General features: G+C 40.6%; 1 protein-coding gene across 1 annotated transcript in view; it reads left to right on the top strand.

Annotated features, from left to right (window-relative positions):
• Positions 1 to 27,828, top strand: part of kcnh3 (potassium voltage-gated channel, subfamily H (eag-related), member 3) — a 771,606-nt gene that overhangs the window by 546,772 nt on the left and 197,006 nt on the right. Inside the window, exons 6-7 of the mRNA XM_043692965.2 lie at positions 9,178 to 9,335; positions 12,884 to 13,091. Coding sequence (XP_043548900.1) covers positions 9,178 to 9,335; positions 12,884 to 13,091 — 366 coding nt within the window. The remainder of the gene's footprint in view (positions 1 to 9,177; positions 9,336 to 12,883; positions 13,092 to 27,828) is intronic.

Below are 27,828 nucleotides of genomic sequence, written 5' to 3' on the forward strand. Positions count from 1 at the left end.
AGTAAACAGGAATCAGTCGGATATGCCATCAGAATGACAGACTAGTCACCTCCTGCTAGATTTACACCTTTCTGGAAATTCCACATGTTGGAATGAAAACTCACCTGTCGATTATCGAACTTAGCAAAACAAACAAGTCAGACACGAGAATACACAAATTAACTATATTTCAGGCAACTGGTCTTGGCAGAGCAGAGAGAAGAATGATGGATTTGTAACAGGAAGAGTTATTCTCTCTCTCCCTGTTTTCTCTCAGTATCTGAGAAGGCAAAGCCAACATCAATGTTAAAAATATTTAACAGAGGTGTTCTCTGAAACGTTCCGCAAGTAGGCGGCCTGTCTCCCCAATATAGAGGAGGCCACATCGGGTGCAGCGGATGCAATAAATGATGTGTGTGGAGGTGCAGGTGAATTTGTGGCGGATCTGGAAGGATTTCTTGGGGCCTTGGAGGGAAGTAAGAGGGAGGTGTGGGCGCAAGTTTTGCATTTCTTGCGGTTGCAGGGGAAGGTGCCGGGAGTGGAGGTTGGGTTGGTGAGGGGTGTGGACTTGATGAGGGAGTCACGGAAGGAGTGGTCTTTTCGGAACGCTGATAGGGAAGGGGAGAGAAATATATCCCAGGTGGTGGGGTCCGTTTGGAGGTGGCGGAAATGACGGTGGATGATACGGAGGTTGGTGGGGTGGTAGGTGAGGACCAGTGGGGTTCTGTCCTGGTGGCGGTTGGAGGAGCGGGGCTCAAGGGCGGAGGAGCGGGAAGTGGAGGAGATGCGGTGGAGAGCATCGTCGACCACATCTGGGGGGAAATTGCGGTCCTTGAAGAAAGAGGCCATCTGGGGAGAGAGGGACTCACTGAAATCCTTGTAGAGGGATGAAGAGAGCCTCTTCAAGGAAGGCATCCTTGCAAGAGGATTCACAGTAGGTTAAAATTTTCGAGGAGAAGAGAGAGGGACTCTCTCTTGAGGGTTTGGTTAAGAAAAAGAAGGAAGCATATGTAAAGTATAGACAGGATAGATCGAGTTAATCCTTAGAAGAGTATAAAGGAAGTAGGAATATACTACAGAGGGAAATCAGGAGGGCAAAAGGGGGACATGAGATAGCTTTGGCAAATAGAATTAAGGAGAATCCAAAGACTTTTTACAAATTCATTAAGGACAAAAGGGTAACTAGGGAGAGAATAGGGCCCCTCAAAGATCAGCAAGGTGGCCTTTGTGTGGAGCTGCAGAAAATGGGGGAGATACTAAATGAGTATTTTGCAGCAGTATTTACTGTGGAAAGGAATATGGAAGATATAGACTGTAGGGAAATAGATGGTGACATCTTGCAACATGTCCAGATTACAGAGGAGGAAGTGCTGGATGTCTTGAAACACATAAAAGTGGATAAATCCCCAGGACCTGATCAGGTGTACGCTAGAACTCTGTGGGAAGCTAGAGAAGTGATTGCTGGGCCTCTTGCTGAGATATTTGTATCATCGATAGTCACAGGTGAGGTGCTGGAAGACTGGGGGTTGGCTAACATGGTGCCACTGTTTAAGAAAGGTGGTAAGGACAAGCCAGGGAACTATAGACTTGTGAGCCTGACGTCGATGGTGGGCAAGTTGTTGGAGGGAATCCTGAGGGACAGGATGTACATGTATTTGGAAAGGCAAGGACTGATTAGGGATAGTCAACATGGCTTTGTGCATGGGAAATCATGTCTCATAAACTTGATTGAGTTTTTTGAGGAAGTAACAAGGAGGATTGATGAGGGCAGAGCAGTAGATGTGATCTATATGGACTTCCGTAAGCGTTCGACAAGGTTCCCCATGGGAGACTGATTAGCAAGGTTAGATCTCACGGAATACGGGGAGAACTAGCCATTTGGATACAGAACTGGCTCAAAGGTAGAAGACAGAGGGTGGTGGTGGAAGGTTGTTTTTCAGACTGGAGGCCTGTGACCAGTGGAGTGCCACAAGGATCGGTGCTGGGCCCTCTACTTTTTGTCATTTACATAAATGATTTGGATGCGAGCATAAGAGGTACAGTTAGTAAGTTTGCAGATGACACCAAAATTAGAGGTGTAGTGGACAGTGAAGAGGGTTACCTCAGATTACAACAGGATCTGGACCAGATGGGCCAATGGGCTGAAAAGTGGCAGATGAAGTTTAATTCAGATAAATGCGTGGTGATGCATTTTGGGACAGCAAATCTTAGCAGAACTTATACACTTAATGGTAAGATCCTAGGGAGCGTTGCTGAACAAAGAGACCTTGGAGTACAGGTTCATAGCTCCTTGAAAGTGGAGTTGCAGGTAGATAGGGTAGTGAAGAAGGTGTTTGATATGCTTTCTTTTATTGGTCAGAGTATTGAGTACAGGAGTTAGGAGGTCATGTTGCGGCTGTACAGGACATTAGTTAGGCCACTGTTGGAATATTGCATGCAATTCTGACCTCCTTCCTATTGGAAAGATGTTGTGAAACATGAAAGGGTTCAGAAAAGATTTACAAGGATGTTGTCAGGGTTGGAGGATTTGAGCTATAGGGAGAGGCTGAACAGGCTGGGGCTATTTTCCCTGCAGTGTAGGAGGCTGAGGGGTAACCTTATCGAGGTTTACAAAATTATGAGGGGCATGGATAGGATAGATGGGCTAAGTCTTTTCCCTGGGGTCGGGGAGTCCAGAACTAGAGGGCATAGGTTTAGGGTGAGAGGGAATAGATATAAAAGAGACCTACGGACAATTTTTTCACACAGAGAGTGGTATGTGTATTGAATGAGCTGCCAGAGGAAGTGCTGGAGGCTGGTACAATTGCAACATTTAAGAGGCATTTGGATGGGTATATGAATGGAAGGGTTTTGGAGGGATATGGGCCGGGTGCTGGCACGTGGGATTAGATTGGGTTGGGATATCTCATTTACCTCTTCCTAAATGAGAATAGCAAAACATCACTCAGTATCTGAGTAATGATCTCACCAATATCCTGTATAACAGAAGCAAAACATCCACATTAACATTTGATAAGGTGGTACCATTGTACATTTCATAAGCAAGCCATTAGGGAGGGAGTTACAAGTTTTTGACCTAGTGATATTGAAAGAATGGCAATATATTTCCAAGTCAGGATAGTGAGTGATTTGGAGGAGAATTTGGAGGTGGTGGTGTTCCCACATACCTGCTGTTCTTGACCGCTAGATGGTGGTGGTTGTTGGGTTGGAGTCTGCTATCTAAGGAGTGTTGGTGAATTTCTGTAGTGCATCTTGTAGATAGTACACACTGCTGCTACTGAGTGTTGATGGCGGCGGGAGTGAATGTTTGTGGATGATGTGGTGCCAATCAAGTGAATTGCTTTGTCCTTGATGGTGTCAAGCTTCTTGAATATTGTTAGAGTTGCACTCATTCGGTCAAGGGGAGAATTTTCCATCACACACCTGGCTTGTGGCTTGTAGTTGGTGGACAGGATTTGGGGAATCAGGTAGTGAGTCAGTTGCTGTAGGATTCCTGGCCTCTGACCTGCTCTGTAGTCATACTATTTATATGGTTGGTCCAGTTCAGTTTCGGGTCAATTATAACCCCCAGTTTGTTGATAATGGACAATTCAATTACAGTAATGCCATTGAATAACCAAGGGGAGAAGTTTAGATTTTCAGTTGTTGGATGTGGTTATTGGCCCTTGTATGGTCTGAATGTTACTTGCTGCTCGTCAGCCCAAACCTGGATATTGTCCAGGTCTTTCTGCATTTGAACATAGACTGCTTCAGTATCTGAGCAGTCGTGAATTGTGCTGAACATTGAGCAATTATCAGTGAACATCCCCACGTCTGATCTTATGACGGGGGCAATATCATCGATGAACCAACCTCGGACACTACCCTGAGGAACACTTACCGCAGACATAGTTGCCTTGAATCATAATGATATCCAGGAGCTCACACATACTGTAGCCTTGACACGTCACCTGTCTTGCCATCCTTAATGAGTTTTAATTGTTTATTTATTTGTATTATTTATTTACTTATACTTTGTTAAATTTACCGTCAATTTGAAGACTATGATAAAACTTATCAATGAAGAAATCTTAACCACTTACAGGAGACTCCTCAAATAATTCTTTGTAGTAGAGCAAGAACCAATTCCAGTCAACTCTGAAGAGTCAGTTTTGTTCTTTATTGAAACAATGATTCATATTTACTTTGGCTCTGTCTAGAATGTTTAGATAACTTTTTAAGTAACATTCAAACATCTTAATTCAAATCATCAAGTTTCTTTTGTACATTTAGATTTTCAGCTGTTTTTATCAGAGTGGATTACAAAAAATGACATTTCTATTCCATGTTCAAGCTTAAGAGCATCATGAGACATTCTTGTCCTTCTTGCTTTGCTTCAGTGCATGCATTGCTCAGGAGAGAACTAAATGCTCTGCTGTATCAGTCAGTGGTTGTTCATCCTTTATCTAAACTTTGTAAACAGGGTCAAAGTAAATATGATGCTCTGTTCCAATAAGATGACAGGTTAAGTAGTGCTGCTCCTCATTAATCTATCATGCAGTGAACCATGGTGTCAATGACCCTTTCACATCCCCAGCTACTTTCTCTTAATATAATGTTGATGAAAAATAATGACAAAGATTGGAATTTCTGCTTAGTTTAACATTTGGTATATGAATATTTGAATGTGAGCTGAAACGTTCATTAATTTTATTGTTATTAACTAAAGAAACCCAATCATAATCTTTCTGCTTTTGCAAACTATCACTCATCCACACACCCCCTCTCCTCTCCTAAGCCCTTGACCATGGTGTTGCTTTCTAAACACATCCCTGTGTTTGAATCCTTCTGAACAAGTTTCCACTTCAGCCACAGCACTGAAGTGCCCCTAATCAATGACATCTGTAATAATTAGAACTGTGGTAATGTGTCCATCCTCTGGCTTCTTGACCTTTCTCCAACTGACACACTACAAGCCTCCTACAAACACTCACCTCTGTTATACAGTTAAATGCGACTGCCTACAACTTATCTCCGTCCACCCATGGCTAGAGAACCACTTGCAATAGTTGTTGCTTTTCCCACTCCCACTGTTACCTCTGGTTTGCCCCTAGGGATCTATCCCAGGGTCCCTCCTTTATCTCACCTGCAGGCTGGCCCTTGATGACATCATTCAAAAGTATAAAATCAGCTTGACTCATTGTTCATCTTATTTGATTCTGATTTAAACTTCCAATTCCATCCAGCTCTGTAACATTGCCCATTTCAGCTCCTCTCGCAGCTCATCTGTTTCTGAATCTCTCACTCTGTAAACCTGATTACTTTAATGCTCTAATGGTCAGCGTCCTATCCGTCCTACAATTTGAGTTCACCCGTAGTTTCTTAAGAACGTAAGAAATAGGTACAGAGAATAGGCTATTCAGCCCCTTGAGCCTGCTCTGCCAGTCAACAGGGTTATGGCCGATCTGACATTCCTCACATCCACTTTCCTGACCTTTCCCCGTGACCCTTGATTTCCATACTGATCAAGAATCTACCTCAACCTTATATATATGTACACACAAGGACTCTGCCCCCACTGCTCTCTCTAGCAGGGAGTTCCAAAGACAGTCAACCCTCAGAGAGAAAAAACTCCTCACCTCAGTCTTAAACTGATATACTTTATTCTGAGACTATGCTCTCGGGTCCTAGACTCTCTCATGAGGGAAACATCCTCTCAGCATCGACCCTATCGAGTCCCTCAAGAGTCTTATTATTTCAATGGCATCACCTCTCATCCTTCTACTCCAATGAGTAGAGTCCCTGTTTAATCTTAGCTCATCAGACAATCTCTCCATGTCAGGTTTCTTCTGAGTGAATCTTCTATGAACTGCCACCAATGAAATGATGCCTTTTCTTAAAAAAAAAGACCAAAACTGATCATAGTACTCCAGATGTTATCTTGCCAGCACCTTGTACAGTTGCAGTAAGACTTTCCTAACCTTATACTCCAATCCCCTTGGAATATTCCATTGACCTTCCTGATTTCCTGCTGCCGCTCTGTGCTAGCTTTCTGCATTTCATACACAAGTACCCAAGTCCCTTTGTGTGGCAGCCTTTTTCAATTTTTCACTATTTAGGTAATACTCTGTTCATTTGTTCTCCATTCTAAAATGAACAACTTCATATTTTCTCACAATCTAAACCATTTTCCAACTTTCTACCCACTTACTTAACCTATCAATATCTCTTTGTAAATTGTCTGTATCACTTTGACAACTTATCATTCCACCTATTTGTGGTGTCTGCAAATTTAGCTACAATATACTCACTTCCTTCTTCCAATATTGTAAACAGTTGAACTTATCCTGCAGAACCACACTGATTATAGGTCATCAACCGGAAGAAGAATCCCTTAACCCCCACTCACTTTTTCCTGCCCATTAGTCAATTTTCTATCCATGCCAATGTACAACACAAACACCATGGGCTGTTCTTATTATTTGACCTTTTTGAGATACCTTTGTCAAATACTGGCTCCCCCTCTATTCCGTCTAGTTGACATTTTCTTGAAAAACTCTAAATTAGTCAACACACAATTTCCCTGTCATGAGTCTATGTTGAATCTGCTTGATTAGATTATGATTTTCCAAATATTCAGCTATTGCTTCCTTAATAATTGATTTTGATACTTTTTAAACTGTAAATGTTAGGTTAATCAGCCTATAACTACCTGCTTTCTGTCTCTCTCCATTAGTGAATAGGGGTCTCACATTAGTAATTTCGCAATCCTCTGGTATTTCTCCAGAATCCTAAGATTTTTTGAGAAGAAGAACAAATGCATCCACTATCTCTTAGTTACTACTTTTGGGATCCTTCTCGGATTCAAGTAATCAGGACTGGGGTCTTTAGCTTTGTTTTTTTTTGTCTAATACTACTTCTCTAGTGATGATAATGGTACTTAATTCCTCCCCTGCATTCTTTTGAAATAACGGGATGTTCAAGGTATCTTCCACCATAATGAATGAGATAAAATATTTGTTTAACTCCTCTGCTATTTCCTTGTTCCCATAACTATTCCAATGACTGTTCCATTGCTTTATGCTAATTTTCACCAAGTCCCATTTGCTCAGTACCCATGTGCTCACTGAGTACATTTGATCATAGTCTAGATTAGAGTGGTGCTGAAAAAGCACAACAGGTCAGGCAGCATCCGAGGAGCTTGAAAATCGACATTTCGTGCAAAAGCCCTTCATCAGGAGGGGATCATAGTCTAACAACACTCTAGTTTTAAAGTTTCACCCTCATTTCAAATCTCTCCATAGTCTCTTCCATCCCTATCCCTGTACCCTCCTCCAACTCTAGAACTTCCAAGCGCTCTGTACTCTTTAAATTCGAAGCCCTAGAAGCTAAGCTGTAGAATTTCCTTCCTGAACCTTTCCACCTTTATTCCCTCTTTGCCCTTCAAAATCTTCCTTATAAGTTATTTCTTTGACCAAGCTTTTTTTCACCTGTCTTAACATCTCTTCTTTGTATCTCAGTATCAAATTCTTTAGAGAGCACTTCTGTGAAGTGTCTTGGGATGTTTTATTCTTATTAAAAGCACTAGCTTATTCCAATTTGTTGTTGTTACGGTGAACTGCAAAATCTGATGAAAGTAATGCACTTGGAGTTATCTTCTGACTTGGGCTGCTTGACTTGTATATTGAAAACAGTCTTCCAACTATTTTATGGTTGGGAGATAGTGTAAAGCCAATGCTGAAATTAACATGATGCAAGACCAGTGGGCAAGGCTCATTATCCAGCTCATAGTTGGAAAATCACTTTCTGACTTCACAGTTCACATCCAGACTTGGGTTATGGATTCAATCATTTCAACCTCTGTTGTGTAGAGTTTGAAATTACTAAATCTCTTTCACCTACACTTACAACCTACAGTTCCAGTGGATCTTAATACCCTTGTTTGCATCTACAGAACACAATTCCAATGTGTCACATTACTTTTATTCACTCACACTGCAAATTACATAGAGCACTGGATGTCGAACAAGGTCTAGATTAGAGTGGTGCTGGAAAAGCACAGCAGGTCAGGCAGCATCCGAGGAGCAGGAAAATTGATGTTTCAGGCAAAAGCCCTTCATCAGGAATCTGGTAACACTGAGCCAGTAGAGACGTCAGGAATTAATGGCAGGGTATCATCAGTGTGCAAACAGAATCTGATCAAATCACATTAAAACTTGATAAGGCATTACAAATTTCACTTTTTCAATCTAGCCTTAAATTCTTCTCGAGAAGAATTCAGTCAAGGGCTGCTCATGGCTGGTTGGTCAGCCTCCTTTCTTGGGACAATACCACCCTAGCTACAGTACAGCACTTACTCATCTACATAACTCCAGCTCATCACCGACAGCTAGCGTCACCAAGCCACTACTGCCCCTGCATTCCTCAAAGCTCCAAACTTGTTCTACTGGTCAAAGTAAATAGTACTTCTGTGCTTCTTTCACCCTCACTGTGAGCCATACTGAAATGTAAATGGCTTCTTCTGAGACCCAATATCTCCCAGGGTTTTTTCTGATTCTTAACCCCAATTGAGCATATACTCTGGAAGCCAGGAGGTGCTGCTGAATTCCAATGGCTCAGAACTTACTACAGCAAAATCTTTTCAGAATAGGAGTCTCTTCTCCCTGCTCCTAATTACCAGGTTGAGTAGCAGCCCAAATTTCTCAGTGTCCTCATTGGAGATTCCCCCATCTTCCACAGAGCAAAACATGCCGGTCAGCAACCCTTGAACTGTTCTGAGTAACCAATTGAAATCTTGCCAACAGCTTGTTCCTAGGATGTATTGAATATAGCTAACGCTTTGTAACAGTCAGATGTAACAATGTCTTGGAACACTCTGTCCTTGGATCTTACGATTTTCAGATTGCTAGCTTAAGTAACCAAATTATAAACAATTAAAATTGATTTTATCACACCTCCCGACTTCCAAGAAAGGAAGCTTCCGAGATTGGATATTTCAAGTATCAGAAGTCCAAAGTATTTTCCATTAAATTTTAATTCTACATTTATTTGTCCAGGAATAATATTTAATACAGAGTCAAATCCTTACACACAACTATTTATTTCCCATTTCTTTGCTTTTTAAAATGATTTGTGCTCTATCCTTTTCTACGTAATGTGCCATTACCGTTGAGTGAGTATTTTGAAATAATTGCTTTCATGATCATTTTTATTTTCTAGACATCATGCTGAATTTTCGGACAACATATGTCAGTAAGTCGGGACAGGTTGTCTATGACCCTCGCTCAATCTGTGTGCACTATGCAACTACCTGGTTCTTTGTGGATCTTATAGCTGCACTTCCCTTTGACCTTCTCTACGCATTCAATATCAATGTGGTGAGTCTATCTGCTTAGGAAATATTGCTCTGTGGAAAGTTACAGATTACAATGCAAACAAATGAACAAACAGCACTGCTTCATGCTCTTTCAAGCTATGTATCTTATGTCTATTTGCTTTAAGTTCGGAAGCTAATTTTAGGAGCCCAGAATAAGACAGATTCTGCCATCAGCATTTAGAGAAATGGATTGATTTAGTTCATGTGTTTTAAAAAAAATACTTTCCACATTTCCTTCCCTTCACCATGTAGATACTGCCACCTGCTTATGAAACGTGCAGCGAGCCCTTTGGCAACATAGCAAATGATATTGGAAACACAGAACTGACAGGCAAGAAAGAACCATTTGGCCCACCAAGCCTAGCCCACACTCATGGTGCATAGAACCTTGTGATGAGATATTTACTATACCCTCATTCTCTTGAGACTCCTGGAAGTGGCAAAAAAAGTAGGAAAAACTGAAAACATTAAGAAATGTAGAAAAAGATCTGGAAAGTTCCTCCCCAAGCCCCTTAGGTAATAGAAATCAGTTCACAATTTTGATTCTCCACTTGGCATGCATGACGTCAGACAGACATGTTCTTTTCTAGTTTGACTAATCAATGAGATGCCAAGAAATTGAATATACACTAATTGAATGAAGAGTCTCTTCTTCATTTTTGAACTAGCTGATTTGGCACAGGAAGTGGCAATGGAGGAGTGTTTGGAGTCTGAGGTTGGGTTAGACATGGAATAGGTGCAAGCCAGTTTGTTAATGCCGTTCTCACTTTCAAAATCTCAAAACTAACAGAGTAGAGCAATAGATTGGGGATTTGACAGGAGAAGAGGGTACAAGGAGATAATGTAAATTGAAGCTGAGTTGACTGTGGGCCATTGGTCTCCTCTCTGGCTGGGAGTATTGACACAAAGTTTGTCCAATAACAGATCAGTAACCTGTGTATTGGCCTTCTTAGGTGAGGAAAGTAATATTTCATCTTGCAAAGATCCTGCAAAGATTGCCAGCAAACAGAACGAGGCTACAATTGGATACAGATTTGAATCTGTAGTGGGTACATCCTCCCAATTTCTTATTGTCTCACGGAGGGCCAGAAATTAAGATGATGAATTTTGGAAGTAAACCATCTTGTTCCCAGCTGAGGTATCCATTGTAGTATTTACTTGCCTTGTGTTATCTGCCTGATTTGACTGATGCAGCAACGTATAATTTGGTGTTGCTTTCACTCACGGTAAGTACGCTTTGAATGTGTTTTTTAATCATCGACAGAGGAATATGAATCCCAGTGGACAGAAACTGGGAAGAATTAGTCTAAGCAACTTTTCTGTAGTTTCCAAAAACTAGCTACCAATTGATTATATAACTAAACAAAAAAGAATAATGGAAACTGAATTTGTAACACTTTGCTCATGTCAGGTTCTTGCTCACAACCAATCCTAAGACCATAAGACATAGGAGCGGAAGTAAGGCCATTCGGCCCATCGAGTCCACTCCGTCATTCAATCATGGCTGATGGGCATTTCAACTCCACTTACCTGCATTCTCCCCGTAGCCCTGAATTCCTTGTGACATCAAGAATTTATTAATTTCTGCCTTGATGACATTTACGAATTTTCTCACCGTTTAGAAAGTAATCCATGCTTCTATTCTTTTTTCCAAAGTGCAAGACCTCTCATTTGCTCACATTGAATTCCATCAGCCATTTCCTGGACCACTCCTCCAAACTGTCTAGATCCTTCTGCAGCCTCCCCACTTCCTCAGTACTACCTGCCTGCCCACCTAACTTTGTATCATCGGCAAACTTCGCTAGAATGCCCCCAGTCCCTTCATCCAGATCATTAATATATAACGTGAACAGCTGCGGCCCCAACACTGAACCCTGCGGGACACCGCTTGTCACCGGCTGCCATTTCGAAAAAGAACCTTTTAAACCAACTCTCTGCCTTCTGTCAGACAGCCAATCCTCAATCCATACCAGTAGCTCACCTCGAACACCATGGGCCCTCACCTTGCTCAGCAGCCTCCCGTGTGGCACCTTATCAAAGGCCTGAGTTTGGTTCCTTTTCAGATAGTGATCCAATTCCCTTTCTGAATTTGAATCTGCCTTAACTACACTTTAGAGCAGTGCATTTCCAAATCTTGACCACTCACTCATTTAGATGTTATCTTTATGTCTTCTTTATCTCCTCCTTTTGTGAATAACCTTCAATATGTTCTCTTGTTCTCAATTCCAATGGGAACAGTTTCTCTCTGTCTATTCTGCCTGGTCCCTCCAGGATTTTGATTCCTCAATCAGCATTGGATGGTTGAAAATATTTATGGCACAAGAAAAGTCTGCATTTTTGGATGAATCTGGGCCTTTTATATTACTAGTTCTTAATCATTTTTGAAACAACCTGCTGTACTACCCTCAAATCAAGCATAGAGTCACCGATTCCAAGCACTGCTACCTTTCAAACTGTCCTGTCAAGACTACGCTTTTGTACATTATATTTGTGGTTGCAAGATTTTGTTTTCATGGTGTACTGTTGGATAGTTTGTTCCTATGATTTGTGCTGGAGTCCAACTCTGGCAAGGCCTTCTAAGCACACAAATATTAGGAAATACCATTTAACATTTTAATATATACATGCTTAAATAAAGTCTCAATAAATGAATGCCAGCTGGATCTAGTTAAGTGCTTTATTTCAATACCAAAATGTTTGGGGAGTTACTTCATGGACTTACAACCTACACATTTTTCTTGAGAATACAACACAGTACTGAGAATATAACTTTTTTTGCAAAACTACTTCACAACCAAGTGAGGCTGATAGTGCCTTTAATTTGGTGGATTTTAAAACACTGAAGCAATTTTGCATGTGAGATGGAAAGAAATTACCACTTACAATGGACTCCCTGTTGTGGCAGGCAGCAGCAGCATCTCACTGAAACACAGTAATATTTCCAGAACTGAAATTACAGTAGTACTCCCAGAACATGAATTGCCTTTGTCTGCGCTGCTGTAAGGGAATTTTCATCTTCCATTTCCAGTCATTAATTGGTTAGCCAATGGACTTTTGAAGAGGCTAATTAGTTTTCAAATTTGACTAATTATATAGTTTGTGTATATCAGCTCTATCTTTTCCACTTCCTCTTCAATTGTTGAACAGATTTAATTGCCCAGAGTAAACTCCAGGAACTAGATCATTTAATGAAGTTTCAAGGTCAAATAAAACAGCTCAAATCGTTCTAGTGACAAGATGATTATATTATTGACTGAAGACCATGGGATGAAACAAGGTCAAAAGAAATCATGAAATGAGGTAAAAGGGGTATATAATTATTTTCATGAGCTATAAGGAGGCTGCAGTCTCTGGCAAGCAAGCTTTTGTTGCCCACCTCTAATTGTTTTTGAGAATTCTTTTCTTCATGTAAAGTTTTGCCAAGTCATAACAGAATATTGGCAAGTCATGGAATAATATATTTCATATAGCATTGCATTCTTGGCAAAGCAATAAGCCTTCTCTAAGTTGAAATAACATTTTTGTAATGGAATTGTTTAATTTCCACAGTATTTTGGCGTTCATCTACTGAAAACTGTGCGCTTACTACGTCTGCTACGGCTGCTTCAGAAACTGGACCGCTACTCACAGTACAGTGCTGTGGTCCTTACACTGCTCATGTCCATGTTTGCCCTAATAGCACATTGGATGGCCTGTATCTGGTACTTTATTGGGCAGAAGGAAATTGAAGCCAATGACCTTTCCACCTGGGAAATTGGTAAGTGACACTACTTTTTATAGGAGTTATCAAAATGCAATAAGGTTTCTGAATCTGCACAGCAGAAAAGGGATAGTTTTTCACAGGTAAAATATCACTTGAGGCAGGAAGAGATGGTAGTGATATCTGCTTATTCAGGTCTTTTGTAATTTATATTTGCTGAGGTTTTATTCAAGAACAGTGAAAGGCAGCCCTTAATTTCCACCCCATAAAAATTGCACAATAATCCGCCAACACACCATATGGCATTGTATTGCCTATTTTCATTGCAAACATTTACAATATTCCTTTTTTAATGTCACTTGACAGTACACAGGAAGCAATACGTTCACGGGCTCTGAATTCAATTGGGATAAAGACATTTGTTTAATGAAAATTCTAAGAGGAAGCTGGTTGAACAGTAATGATCCAGAAAGGCACTGTGAACTTGCTGTTTTTTAATATAGTTTTAAAGAGCTTCTCTGCTGCAAGTTGTCCTCCAATAAAAACCTTGAATTAAATTTCATCCAAATCAATGTCTGTTTTAAGAGTACCAAGAAGAAAGTCAGATTTTTTTTAAACTAGCAAGCCTTATCAGGAATACTTATTGTTACATGTCATCAAAATGACCTTTAAACTTGTATTTGCCCTCAACTGTGATATTTCCTCCGGGTGCTCTGGTTTCCTCCCACAGTCCAAAGATGTGCAGGTTAGGTGGATTGGCCACGCTAAAAAAAATTGCCCATAGTGTTAGGTGAAGGGGTAAATGTAGCGGAATGGGTCTGGGTGGGTTGCTCTTCGGAAGGTCGGTGTGGATTTGTTGGGCCGAAGGGCCTGTTTCCACACAGTAAGTAATCTAATCTAATCTAATCTAATCACTAGCTCACCAACCAGAATCATTGGTTCAATGTTCATTTTCAGAGTACACAATAAAAACTTGTATTTATATTATGCCTTTCACAACTTCAGGACCATAACAAGCTTCAAGTTTTAAATGTTGGCATGGTACAATGTTGGGTTCATTGCAATGCTTGATATATAGCAATGTTTCACAATCTGTAAGGTGATAATCTCCAAATAATCTGTTTTTTTTTGAGGAATTTGATTTAGAGACAAATCAACCAGGACAGTGTTCCACTCTCCTGCTCTTCTTTGAGACAGCATCGTGGAATCTTTTACCTCCATCTGAGATGATAGACGGAGCCTCGGTTTAATTACTAACCAAAAGGCATCACTCCAGCAGTGCAGCTCTCCCTTGATTCTGCACTGGAGTGTCGGTCCACATTTTTGTGCTTGAGTATCTGTAATGGTGCAACCTGAATTCACAGCCATTCCCACACTAAGGCAAGAATGCTCCAAACTGAACCATAAATATAGCTTTCCAAAGTTGATGGGGTTGCCCACTGAGAATTTAGATCTCTTGCAGCAATGAATGTCCTGGGGAGCGAAGACTAAATTATAACAGTTGTGCTCCACCTCGAACAGAGCCTTACTCCGTGTTTCTCATCCAACTTTTGACTTCCAAATTTCTTATTGAGGGCTCACAGTAATTTTCAGGCCTTGAAATGGGGTCATAGTGGGAACACATTTAGGGAGTCCTGGCCTATTCAATGCCAATTATTCAGTGGGAATGTTTAATGATTTGATTTATTTCTTGTTGCATGTACCTAAGTACAGTGAAAAGCTTTGTGTACAAGCAGTACAGGCAGATCATAGTAAACAAGGACACACAGATCATAGAGAGAAAAAAGAACTTAGAGGTGTACAGGTTCCATTGCACAGGCCATGAACTAGACAAGATCAACATTAGCAAGATCAGCATCATTTGGAGTTAGAGAGCCCATTCATCAGTCTAATAATAGCCAGGAAGCAGCTGTTTCTCAAGCTAAATCCAGTATGCTGCATAGAACAGCCTATTTCCGAACAACTTGGCTAATCAATTTGGCATAAATACTTCTATTGAACCATGACAGTAATATTAAATAAAAAAAATGCAGTAAGAATAAGGTTGGTATTCAACACTTTGAAATAAGGTGAAAGATTAAATAGGCAGTTGTCCCCAGTCAGCTTCAACTACAGACTGCACTTGTTTTTGACTTCAGATACGCAATGACATGCTAGCTCATCAAAACAGGTCAATTTACACTATAAGGAACATAAAAGGAACTACTAAAGTCTTAAAGAGTGAAGAAAAGAATAGTTAGAGGATCAAACCGACCAAGTAGGTACCAAAAAGGAAATTGGTGGAAATAATACGCATAGCTCAGCAAGTGAATGAGCACGCTGGCTGTGTATTCACGAATTAAGATGCTGCTAATGTTACAGTAAAGAAGGAGCTTGAGAAATTGGATAGGAGGAAAACAGATAGAAATAAGTAAATGATTGGAATGGCTCAAAGCAATCATTTTCCAGCCAGAATGAATACATCTTGGGTTGATGAGAGAAGCAAGCATAAAAATATGAGATTCTGGTCATAAGCTTTCAATCCTCTTTCAATACTGATGTAGTGACAGATGAATGAAGGGTATTACATCTCTGAAAATAAAATAAATAATCAAGAAATCATGAGCCAGTCATCCAAATGTCAGTGTTGGAGGGTAACATTATAGATACCATGATCTGCGATAGAATTAACTTTCAGTTAGAAAATCAGGAGATAATAAATGACAACCTATGCGGGTGTTAAAAATAAAAACTCGCAAACACTATTGAGTTAATGAAATTAGCTGAATGATGAAGGTAGTCCTGTTGATGTTATGTATATGGATTTAATAAGATGTCCCGTACTATTCTTACATATTACCAAAATTAAAGTCCATTGGATTAGCAAGTCCTGGCAGTCATAGTATTGACACAATATTGACTACGGGACAGAAAAGATGAATTGGTGGTGAATGGATGTTTTGCAGAATAAAAGGGACATATATTGAGATGTCCTTTAGGTATAAGTATTAGGATCACTGCTCTTCTAATGTATATTAATAATCTGAGTGTAATTTAAAAGTTTGTAAATGACACACAACTTGCAAATGTAACAAACAGTGAGGAAGAGAACAGCAAACTTCAGGAGGACATGGACTGCAGAAAACAGCAGATACACAGCAAGCCTGAGAAGGGTGGGAATCCATTCTAGAAGAAAGAATGAGAATAGGCAATTTAAATTAAATAATATACACCATGATTGCCCTAAGTTCCATTATAGCGAAGAAGGTGTTTCCATGCTTGCCTTTATTGGTCAGGACATTAAATATAAGAGTTGGGAGGTCATGTTGTGGCTGAACAGGACTTTGGCTAGGCCACTTTTGAAATAGTGTGTGCAATTTTGGCCTCCCTCCTATAGGAAACTTGTGAAACTTGAAAGGATTCAAAAAAGATTTGTAAGGATGTTGCCAGGGTTGGAGGGTTTGAGCTACGTGGAGAGGCTGATTAGGCTGGGGCTGTTTTCCCTGGAACATCGGAGGCTAAGGAATGACCTTAAAGATATTTATAAAATCATGAGGGACATGGATATGGTAAATAGACAATATCTTTTCCCTGGGATGGGGGAGTCCAGAACTAGAGGGTATAGGTTCAAGGTGAGAGGGGAAAGATTTGAAAGGGACCTCAGAGGCAATGTTATCATGCAGAGGGTGGTGTGTGTATGGAATGAGCTGCCAGAGGAAGTGGAGGAGGCTGGTACAATTACAACATTTAAAAGCATCTGGATAAGTATACGAATATGAAGGGTTTAGTGGAACATGGGCCAGGTGCTGGCAAATGGGACTAGATTAATTTAGGATATTTGATCAGCATAGATGAGTTGGACCGAAGGATCTCTTTCTGTGCTGACTATGACTCTACGTCAGCCACCCATACCAACTCATCTTGCAGTTTCAGGCATTCTTTTCTGCTTACCTTGCATTCCCATCTGACCATCCATCATTGATAATCATCCTCATCTTAATGCAATGTCAAACCTAGACTTCACCTTCACCCTTCTCAATTGTTCTTCATCTATTGACAATATTCTATTATTATCACAGGTCAAATCCTTCCCTCCTTGTAAGCAAAGAATACACAGAGGGGTCCCTGAATTAGAGCAGCCAGGACAGCAATGAGTGCCATTGCTGATGCCCCTACTACAGTAAGTCTCTCTCCCAACTTCCTATGCCTGCTGTTGTTCCTCTTCCACCTCCCTAAGAGACAGTGTGCTCAACACATTCCTTTTCCTGGAGTTCCAGTCTTTGTTGCTTTGTTATATTGTGTGAAACACAGTTTAGTGCCATCTGTCCAATGAGAGGAGTCTCCAGACCTGTCCAGGCATCTGAAGCACATTTTTAATATCCTGTGCAGAGACAGCTCACACGTCAGTCTATAGTTTTATGCTTGAGTATCTGGAATGGTGAGACCTGAACTCTTAGCCATCCAGCACTAAGGCAAGAATTGAACCACAAATTAACTCTTTTTAGTCTATTTGATCTGGGAGAAAGTTATCCATGAAGAAGGGGGTCCTTTCTAATTAACCCTGTTGTGACCAACCAAGAGGGCACGTGAATAAAGCAACTCTCCTGGCATCTTGACAATCTGAAACCGCAATAAATTCAGTAACGCTCTCTAGTGACAGGATACAATATGAGGTACTGAGTCTTCCTTTTTCTTTTACCCTGAGTTTTTCTTCTCACCAAGACAAGTTGTCTGATTTCACTCTCTTTGGAGTTGAAGCTTTTTAAAATTCCATCTCTTTCCAATTTTTCTTTGCCTTTCCTTTTCAGTTCTCTTTTGTGTCTGATTTAAGTTTTCATTCAGTTTTCTTTCTCTATCTTTTACCTCTAATTCAATGTTTTAATTTCAAACTGAATCTTGGCTAATTCTAGCAGTGATGTTTCCGTTTTTTCACATTTCCCTTTTTTGAATCCTAAATACTGAGCATTCACTTTAGACACCACATACTTACACCACATACTAAGATCCTGATTTTATTTCTACCTGCAATTAACCCATTAACACTCTCAGTCTAGCCTTCATCAAAGATTTCAAATAATCTACTGTAAGAAGCTGCAGAGAGTTGTGAACACAGCACCGTGCACCACACAAGCCAACCTTCCATCTATTGATTCCATCTACATTTCTTGGTGCCTCAGAAAGGCAGCCAACATAATCAAAGATCCCTCCCAGCCTGGTTATAATCTCTCCTAACCTCTTCCATCAGAAAGATACAAAAATTTAAAAACATTTACCAACAGATTCTAAAACAGCATTTTCCCCACTGTAATTCAACTTCTGAATAGACCTCTCAAATTTTAAACTTAATGTTGATCTTGTTCCTTGTTCACCTTCACTGCAGCTGAACCATTGTGTTCCTCACTCTGTTCTTTTTTTTAGATTAGATTACATTACAGTGTGGAAACAGACCCTTCGGCCCAACAAGTCCACACCGCCCCGCCGAAGCGCAACCCACCCATACCCCTACATTTACCCCTTACCTAACACTACGGGCAATTTAGCATGGCCAATTCACCTGACCTGCACATCTTTGGACTGTGGGAGGAAACCGGAGCACCCGGAGGAAACCCACGCAGACACGGGGAGAACGTGCAAACTCCACACAGTCAGTCGCCTGAGTCGGGAATTGAACCCGGGTCTCCGGCGCTGTGAGGCAGCAGTGCTAACCACTGTGCCACCGTTCTATCACCCTTATTGATTTTTTTATGGTATGATCTGCCTGTACTGCATGCAAAACAGAACTTTTCACTGTATCGAGATACAGATGACAATAATAAATTCAATTTTAAAACATCAAATCAAAAATCTCCTCCCAGAAAAATGGTAACAGCAATCAAACCCATTTTGAAATCCTAATGTAATTAGATGTTACAATTTTTACATCTGTGTCCACTCCACCAATGTACTAATTTTTAAAGATCCATAAATCCCTCTTGAAGAAAGTTATTGCATTTCCCAGCAAGAGCGCCTACTTTGTTATGATCCCAATTAATGGTAATACTGGGCAAGTCAAATTCCAGAGTGGAATCTGGCTTAATAAACCATACATTTTATTTATTTATCTTGCCAATGTTCTTTTAACAAACAACATCAAAACGTTTATTACGTACAACAGGAAAAATAACACAAACTTTACAAGAACTAGTTGAAACAGTCTTATTACAAATGTCAGAAATAAAGATTCAACCCTTTTGCCCTCAACAGCAACCTTATAGATACTCTAACATCAGTCCAGTATCATTCTGTTTCCATTTCAAAATGGTCTTCAGTGGGCATGACTTGGTTTCTTTTTAATTAACTTCTGTATTTACTCACATTATCTGCTTTAGTTAATGTGTATTCATGAGACCTTTGAACAAATGGCTAACACAGCTCACTTATTTTGTTATCTGCTTCCTTAAACATCTTTTCCACAGCTTTCTGTTACTGGAGCTTTCTCTTCCTGACATTAGACTCATCAGGACTTCTTTCCTCATGCCCTAACTATTTTGGAGACTGCTCAACTGAACCGCTTATCCTTTCTGAGTAATCTATTTCTATCTAAAGCAAACCTACACTTTCATTGGCATTCTATTCATTAAAGTTTGTGCGAAGATTTGTAGCTCGGGTGCTCGTTGTTGTGGTTCTGTTCGCCGAGCTGGAAGTTTTTGTGGCTAGGCGACATCATCAGTGCTTGGGAGCCTCCTGCGAAGCGCTTCTTTGATGTTTCCTCCAGTGTTTATAGTGGTCTGTCCCTGCCGCTTCCGGTTGTCAGTTTCAGCTGTCCGCTGTAGTGGTTGGTATATTGGGTCCAGGTCGATGTGTTTGTATGGCTGCTCATTTTTCAACTGATGGAAGGGCAATAGGGCAATTGTTGCCTCCTACCTTTTTGTCCAAGCAGTGTAGATGACAATCAACAGCCATTTTGTTTTCTCATTAAATCCTTAAACTTACAGCCAGGGTGTAGTTTTCAGAGTTTTCTTGGATTTAATCACTACTCTGAGCCATTGGCTTGATAAATAATGCTTGGTAAAGTTCAGTCATCTAAACCCTGGAACTCGTACTAAAAAGAAAATGTTCTCAACAGAACATTCATTGTTAAAATTCATTTCCCCAACATCAAATGTTGTGTAGCAGTAACTTCCTCCAATTAAGTCTATAATAAACTATTTCCTTACATCCCCACCACCAATTCCCCCAATTATGGATCCTATTGTAATCCAGATGAAGAAGACTGAATAATTGTTACATCATTATACTGTGAGAGAAGGCGGGATCTACTTAACACAAAATACCTATTCTTCACTCACTGTGTTTTGTTGGAGAAATCGTGTTGCTTTTTCTGGGGAATATTATTACAGTTTCAGTCATGAATACTGTTTGTTGTATTTTGCAAAGATTCTTTTTAAATGGTTAGTGCATTACTGAACTGCATTGTTTATCAAACCTGTTTCTTAAGACTTTGGTTTCTATGAAATGGACCGTTTGCCCATAGTCTCCATTTTGGTAGCACCAAATCGCTTTCTCTGGCCAGGGTTTGAGACTGAACCAGACAGTTCACAACTTTGGTATTGTATTTGAACCTGAGCCAAGCTGCAGACCTTAGATCCTCTCCATCACCAAATCTACCTACACTGCGGCATCACTTGACTCCACCCAAGCCTCAAACTATCAACTGGTGAAACTCCCATTCAAGTTTATTTTTAAGCTCTAGATTTAATTATTCCAATGCTCTCAAGGCTGACCTCCCAACTTAATTCGTCTGCGAGCTTGAGAGCAACCAAACTTTTTTTGCCCGTGTACTAGCTCATACTGTGTTTCAATCACCTATGATCCCTGTGCTTAAGGGTCTATAAGGAGTTATACAAGTTGCCATTCTGGCTGATGCTTTTAACTGTGAAAATAAGCCTTTATAAACTTGGAGGTGACCTTCCTCAGCAGCACTGTATTAGAACAGAGAGAAATTTTGGGATAGTGTAGGGGGACGAGCCGAGAATAGTTCACTAGTCGGCGCAACATCAAGGGCCGAAGGGCCTGTTCTCCACGTACTCGGAGAATCCTACAATGCCTTTGACACTGGCCACTTGGAATGCTTATACTGCAGCAAGCAATATCTGTTCCAAAGTGAAATTTCAGAACGCAATTCAATGCAGTCATCCCAATTTTAATTTATTCTTTTGACAGTTACTTCTTCCTTTTGATGCGACTCCACAAGTGCTTGCAAACCTTTTGTTAAGCAGCCATTGCAATTCTCGAAAATGAAGATGCAACTCTGTTTACGTTCCAAACGAGTATGGTCCTACTCAATATCCAAACATGTGGAATATCACGTGGCAGGTTGGGAACATTGTAAGGCTTTTCCAACTCATGACCATTCTGTTTGTTCTGTCCAGTCAAACATCCCAGCTAAGACCAAATGGTTCAAGGTTCAAATCTGGAAACTTTGACACTGCATTGCTCAGGTGAAGCATCTCTTATCCACTTCTAAATTATTGGATAATTTAGATTCTTTATTCTAAAAGCATTATTTTGACTTTACAAACACTGTTATAAAACTAGAAATTGTAACATTATCATTTGTATTTAAACAAGTGAAAAGGATAAAGGAAAAGTAAAAACATTAGTTACAAGAGCTTTGGAAATTTTTCAGTTGAATATCAGTGAAAAGGTCAAACTTGCTGGAATTTTTGATGATATTGCTTTTTTTAATTCAGAAAAAACCTTGACTTGTGTTCTAATATCTGTGGATTTAGTATCATGAATTATTTTTAAATCTGCTTGCCTAAACATTTCACTGACAAGGCATTCAAATGATCAGCAAAAGCTGAAAACGTTTTTATGTTAGCTCCTTGACCAATGTTATTCACAAAGGCTAAGAATGTATCCAGTCACAATAAGCAATAGCATCGTGAATGCATTTGTGAAGATCTCAGAATGAGATTTGAGCCTGGCCTGTTAAAAGTCCAGTGCAAACTAAAGCCCTAAAGATTGATAGAGTTCTGTGCACTGAAGGCAAGTTGTTGTTGCTGCTTTGGCCAGGTTTTGAGAGGCAGATCACTCAATGCTGAAGATTATGTGGGGTGTTTGCCTCACCAAATACAACCCTCAGGTACGTTTGGGATGGCAAAAATGATACCTTTGGAAATAATTATAACATTTCAGTGACATGAGTTCAGGAGCTATTTTATTTTACTGATTATGACCAAACTTCACCTTCTTCTAAATGGCTTCTGAAAGAGAACAGTAATACAAATATATCACAGTCGCCTTTATAGTACATTAAAGAAAATTGTTTTTCGTATACAGTCCTTTTTTTCTGGCAGCTGGCCAGTCATTCACCAAAGTTGAAACTTTATTGCTGGAACAGCACAGCAGGTCAGGCAGCATCCAGGGAACAGGAGATTCGACGCTTCGGGCACAGGCCCTTCTTCAGGAATGAGATTTTCACCAAAGCCAACTTTCTTCTAAAAAAGAAATTGCTTATACCTTACTGGCCTGCTTCCCAACATGTCACACACATCTTTCCTGCCCCAGAGCAGGTTAGAGTTGGGTTCTCAAACCTCTCACTTTGGGTTTGGTGAGACAAGTGGTCAGTCAAGCATTACACAGCCTCTTTTCCAAATTCCTAAAAATAATGTCCTATTCTTAACATGAATGGAACATCTTGAAAACAATAAATTAGTCAATTTATTTTCTCAGTTCAAAACTGTATGAAAGTCACAGGATTGCACAGAGCGAGTTAGCTTTAATGAGAATAGTCCCATCAGTCCCCTCACTGTGACAAATTTGAATGGCTCCTTTGAGAACTTAAAAAGTAATATTTTTAATAATAGAACAAAGGAGCAGTGTTTTTTTCCCTGTGAAAAGTAGGTTAGAATCTTTTAAATAACAACAGGGTAATAGTTTGAACTAAAACCACAATATGTTTATTCAGGAGCACAATATAGAGAAGCAAGATGTTGGACGAGAGTCACGACCTGGGCCTCGGTGCATTAGTGATAAGGAGAGGCTCGATAGGCTCAGACCATTTTCCCTGGAGTGTAGAGAGGTTGAGGGGTGACCTTATGTAGTTTATAAAATAAAAACGGGCATAGAAAAGTTGCACAGCTGAGGTGTTTTTCTCCAGGGTAGGAGAGTCCAAAACTAAAAGACATAGGTTTAAAGGTGAGTGGGAAAAGATTTAAAAGGGACCTGAGGGGCAATGTTTTGACACACAGTGTGGTACATATATGCAGCAAACTGTCAGATGTAATGCAATTACAACATTTAAAAAGATACTTGTGTATGTACACGGATAGGAAAGATTTAGATGGATATGGGCCAAACTCAGGCAAATGGGACGAGTTCAGTTTAAAAAATCTGGTTAACATTAACGAGTTGGGCCAAAGAGTCTTTTTCATGCTGTATGACTCTGGGATAGGGCCAGACACTGGACCCTGACTATGGGGAGCATTCTCTGCTGACATTCCTTGTGGTTGTCAGGCATTCTTTTGGCCAATCCTTTACCACCAAGTGGCAGAGATGGAGGAGGTGCCTGGTCAGCCTTTCTTTGTGCAGGGAGTGATGTTCATAGCAGTCGCAGGTTAAACCAAGAAGCCATGAGGGATCTGCCTGAGGCCTATGCTGAGGCCTGGAGAGGAGCGCAGTGGAGTGGCCATCCACCTATTAGAGATCTGGGAGCATGGTTTGGACAACATGAAATCCCTCCGATTCTAAGGGGACTCGAGACCCTGAAAGTATTGTTTATTGCCTGGATACGAGCCATCATGTGGTCAAGGGGAACTAGCAAAAGAATATCTATGAATACGCTTGCTCAGCCCTTAGTTTCACCATGTTCAATTTCTGATGGATAGGGTTAGGAATCAATCAAAAAAATGTCTGGGATCAGGACACATCACTCCTGCTGAACTCAAGGCAGACTGGCTCCTTTTTGTTTGAAACATGCAACACGGCAACACTACTGATTCACACAGATTCTCAATGGCTTTTTTTCTGAAGAAGAGTTATGTATTGTCAAATTAACTGTTAATTTATTTAAGATAAGCTTTTTATAGGTATGCTGTGGGTAGAATAAAACAATCACTAGAATTTCCATGCATTCTCTCTGCTTAAATTCTGTGTTACATAGAGCATAGAGGCAGCTGAACACAATAACTGACTTACATCTGCCTGTTGGAGTATTTTAAGCTTATATGGTGCCTGTTCAGAAATAGATGCATGTTAACCATTAGGCCTGTACTCAATTCTGTTGGCCATCATTTGACAAATTGTGCAGCTAAATTAGTAAACAGAGAACAGTGACTGTAAGTCCAAAGTACTTTATTGGCTCCAAATAATTTGTGATGTCCTAAGGTCATGAAAGTTGTAAAGCTGCAAGATTTTTTTCTCTTTTCTAACAAATCCATGTTCAAACAAATTGATTTACAGCCAATTAAGTATTTGAAGTCTAGTTGCAGTTGTACAAACAAGCTCCCACAATGTGACAATAACCAGATAAACTGCTAATTGAGGGATGATTATTCACCAACACAACCCTGGTAACTCCTCTGACAATGTAGCACTCCCTCAGTAGGATGTGTAGTGTTCATCCAAATATTTGTGCTCACATGCTCACGTACCCAAAACCTTCTGACACAGAAATGAGAGTTTTATTTTAAAGTTTATGAGCGTTGCTGGCAAGTTAAGCATTTGTTACCCGTATCTTAATTAGCTTTGAAAAGTAGTTCAAAGCTACAGTCTATCTGGTATACGTGTGCCCATAGCACTGTTAAGAAGGAAATTCCAGATTTTTAACTCTGCAACAGTTAAAAAGTGATGACAGTTCCAAGTCTGCACTATATAGAGTTGTACACCATGGAAACAGGCCTTTCAGCCCACCAAAGGCGAAAGTGAGGACTGCCAATGCTGGAGATCAGAGTCTAGATTAGAGTGGTGCTGGAAAAACACAGCAGGTCAGGCAACATCCAAGGAGCAGGAAAATCGACCTTTCAGGCAAAATCCCTTCATCCTAATGAAGGGCTTTTGGCTGAAAGGTTGATTTTCCTACTCCTCGGATGCTACCTGACCTGCTGTGCTTTTCCAGCACCACTTTCAGCCCACCATGTCAATACTGACCAACCAACACCACACACACGGCCTACTATGCCCTGGCATTTTAAGGAGAAAGTGAGGACTGCAGACGCTGGAGATCGGAGCTGAAAATGTGTTGCTGGAAAAGCGCAGCAGGTCAGGCAGCATCCAAGGAGCAGGAGAATCGACGTTTTGGGCATGAGCCCTTCTTCAGGAATGAGCCCTTCTTCCTGAAGAAGGGCTCATGCCCGAAACGTCGACTCTCCTGCTTCTTGGATGCTGCCTGACCTGCTGCGCTTTTCCAGCAACACATTTTCAGCCCTGGTATTTTAAGCACTTCTTAAATGTTGTGAGATTACATGCTACCACCACCCTCTCAGGTAGCACATGCCATATTTCTACCACCATCTGGCTCATATCTCCTCTAAATCACATACTCCTCACCCTGAGCTTATGTCCTCTGGTTGTAGACACGTCTGCCTTGGGGAAAGGATTCTCACAATCTATTTTGTCTATTCCTCTCATAATTGTGCACACCTCAATTAGACCTCACCCCCCAACCTCCTCTGCTCCAAGAAAAACAAACTAAACTATTCAGTCTCTCCTTATAACTGAGACCTTTCACTTCCAAGGCAATATCCTGGTGAACCTCCTCTGCACGCTCTCCAATGCAATCACGTCCTGATAGCATGGCGACTAGAACAGCATACAAATGATCCACCTGTGGCTTAACCAATGTTTCATAAAATTGTAACAAGATATCGTTGCTCTTATATTCTACAGCCCAGCTAATGAAGGCAAGCATCCCATATGCTATCTTCATCAGCTTGTCTCCCTGGGCTGACACCTTCAGGGATTTGTGGACTTGTACACCAAGATCCTTTTGTTCCTCAGTACCTAGTGATCTACCTTCATTACACGTATCTTTCCCTTACCAGACTTCCCAAAATGCACCGCCTTGCACTTAGCAGAATTAAATCCCATCTGCCATTGCTGTGCCCAATTTACCATCTGATCAATATCAGACTGCAGCCCAAGACCATCCTTCTCCTGATCAACAACACAATTTTGTATCAATTCCATATTTACCATTTATATCTTTTACACTCACATCAAATATGTAAATATACATAATAAACAGCAAGAGTTGCCGGCATTGAACCCCGTAGTATACAACTGGTCACAGGCTTTCAATGACAAAAATATTCTTCCACCATCACCCTTTGCCTCCTGTTTGTAAGTTAATTTTGGATCCCATTTGCCAACTTGGGCAAAGTGGCTTAGTGGTTAGCAATGCTGCTTCATAGCACCAGGGACTTGGGTTCAATTCCACCCTCAGGCAATTGTGTGGAGTTTGCATATTCTCCCTGTGGGTTTCCTCTGGTTTTCTCCCACAGTCCCAATTTGTGCAGATAAGGTGGATTGACCACACTAAATTGTCCTATGGTGTCCAGGATGTGCAGGACAGGTGGATTAACCATGGGGTATGCAGGGTTACAGGGACAGGTTAGGGAGGTTGATCTGAGATGCTCTTTGGAGGGTCAGTATGGACTCAATGGCCTGCTTCTACACTGTAGAGATTCTACATTCCAACTTGCCTTTGATCCCATGGACACTTACCTTTTGAACTGGGTGTTGGCAGAAAGCATACTACTTTTGAAATATTCCTACTTTCCAAATGTCAACTTACCTACAAGTTGCTTTGCCCGTCTATGTTTGCCAGTTCCTCTCTTGCTCTGTCCCATCTCTAATAGGACTATGTACTGGCACAAAATGCTCTTCAGGATGCAGTTTAAAAATACCAGCATGTGTAATCCTTTCACATGAGGGTGATCCTAGTTAGTGTTTACGAAGTTGAAATCCCGACAACCATAACCCTGTTTCTCTCACACCTTTGTGATTTCCCTACATAACTGTTCCTCTACGTCCCTCTGACTGTTGGGATGCCCTTCACATAATCCCAGCAAAGAGATCTCCATTTTTGTATTTCTAAGTTCTACCAAAGTGGCCTCATTTGAAGACCCTTCTGCAACATCCTCCCCCCGTTACTACAGTGACGGCTTTCTCTATCAATAATGCAATGCCCCCACCTTTCTTACTTTCCTCCTCTTCCCCACCAGCATCTGGAACTTCCATATCCTGGAATATTGAGCTGGCAGTCCTTTCCTTCCTACAACCATGTCTCAATGATTGCAACAATATCATGTTCTTATGTGGCAATCAACGCTTTAAGTTCATCCACCTTACCAATCCCTCAAGTCAAAGATCCTTGTATTAAAAATAGATGCAATTTAGCTCCAACGTGAATTATCCTGCCCATGTCTTCCCCACCACCTGGACTGTTGTAGCATTCTTTCTATATTTGATTGAATATTGCTCCCTACATTACATCTACTCTGTGCCTTATCCACCTGCCAAATTAGTTTAAAGCCTCTCCAAAAGCAAGAGCAAACCTCAGGACTGTGACTTAAACCAATACTGCTATATGCACATTGAAACAGAGCTCTGGACTATCTTGGAGCTGTGAATGACTGCATATGCATTTTGCCTGGGATTGATTGCTCCTTATCTCAGATTCTTCAACATCTTATGTACTGTAAACACTTTTTTTCACATCAGTACATAATATAGCTGTACTGTGTTATATCTGCAAGCTAACTTTTCATATGTTCATTCTAGAATGATCTCTTTCGTAGCAAAAACAGGAATGCTGATATGAATGCAATAC

Source organism: Chiloscyllium plagiosum, unplaced genomic scaffold (assembly GCF_037043375.1).
Source record: "Chiloscyllium plagiosum isolate Xiang-an unplaced genomic scaffold, Cpla_swu_hap1 HiC_scaffold_7, whole genome shotgun sequence".
In the NCBI taxonomy this organism is placed as follows: Eukaryota; Metazoa; Chordata; class Chondrichthyes; order Orectolobiformes; family Hemiscylliidae; genus Chiloscyllium; species Chiloscyllium plagiosum.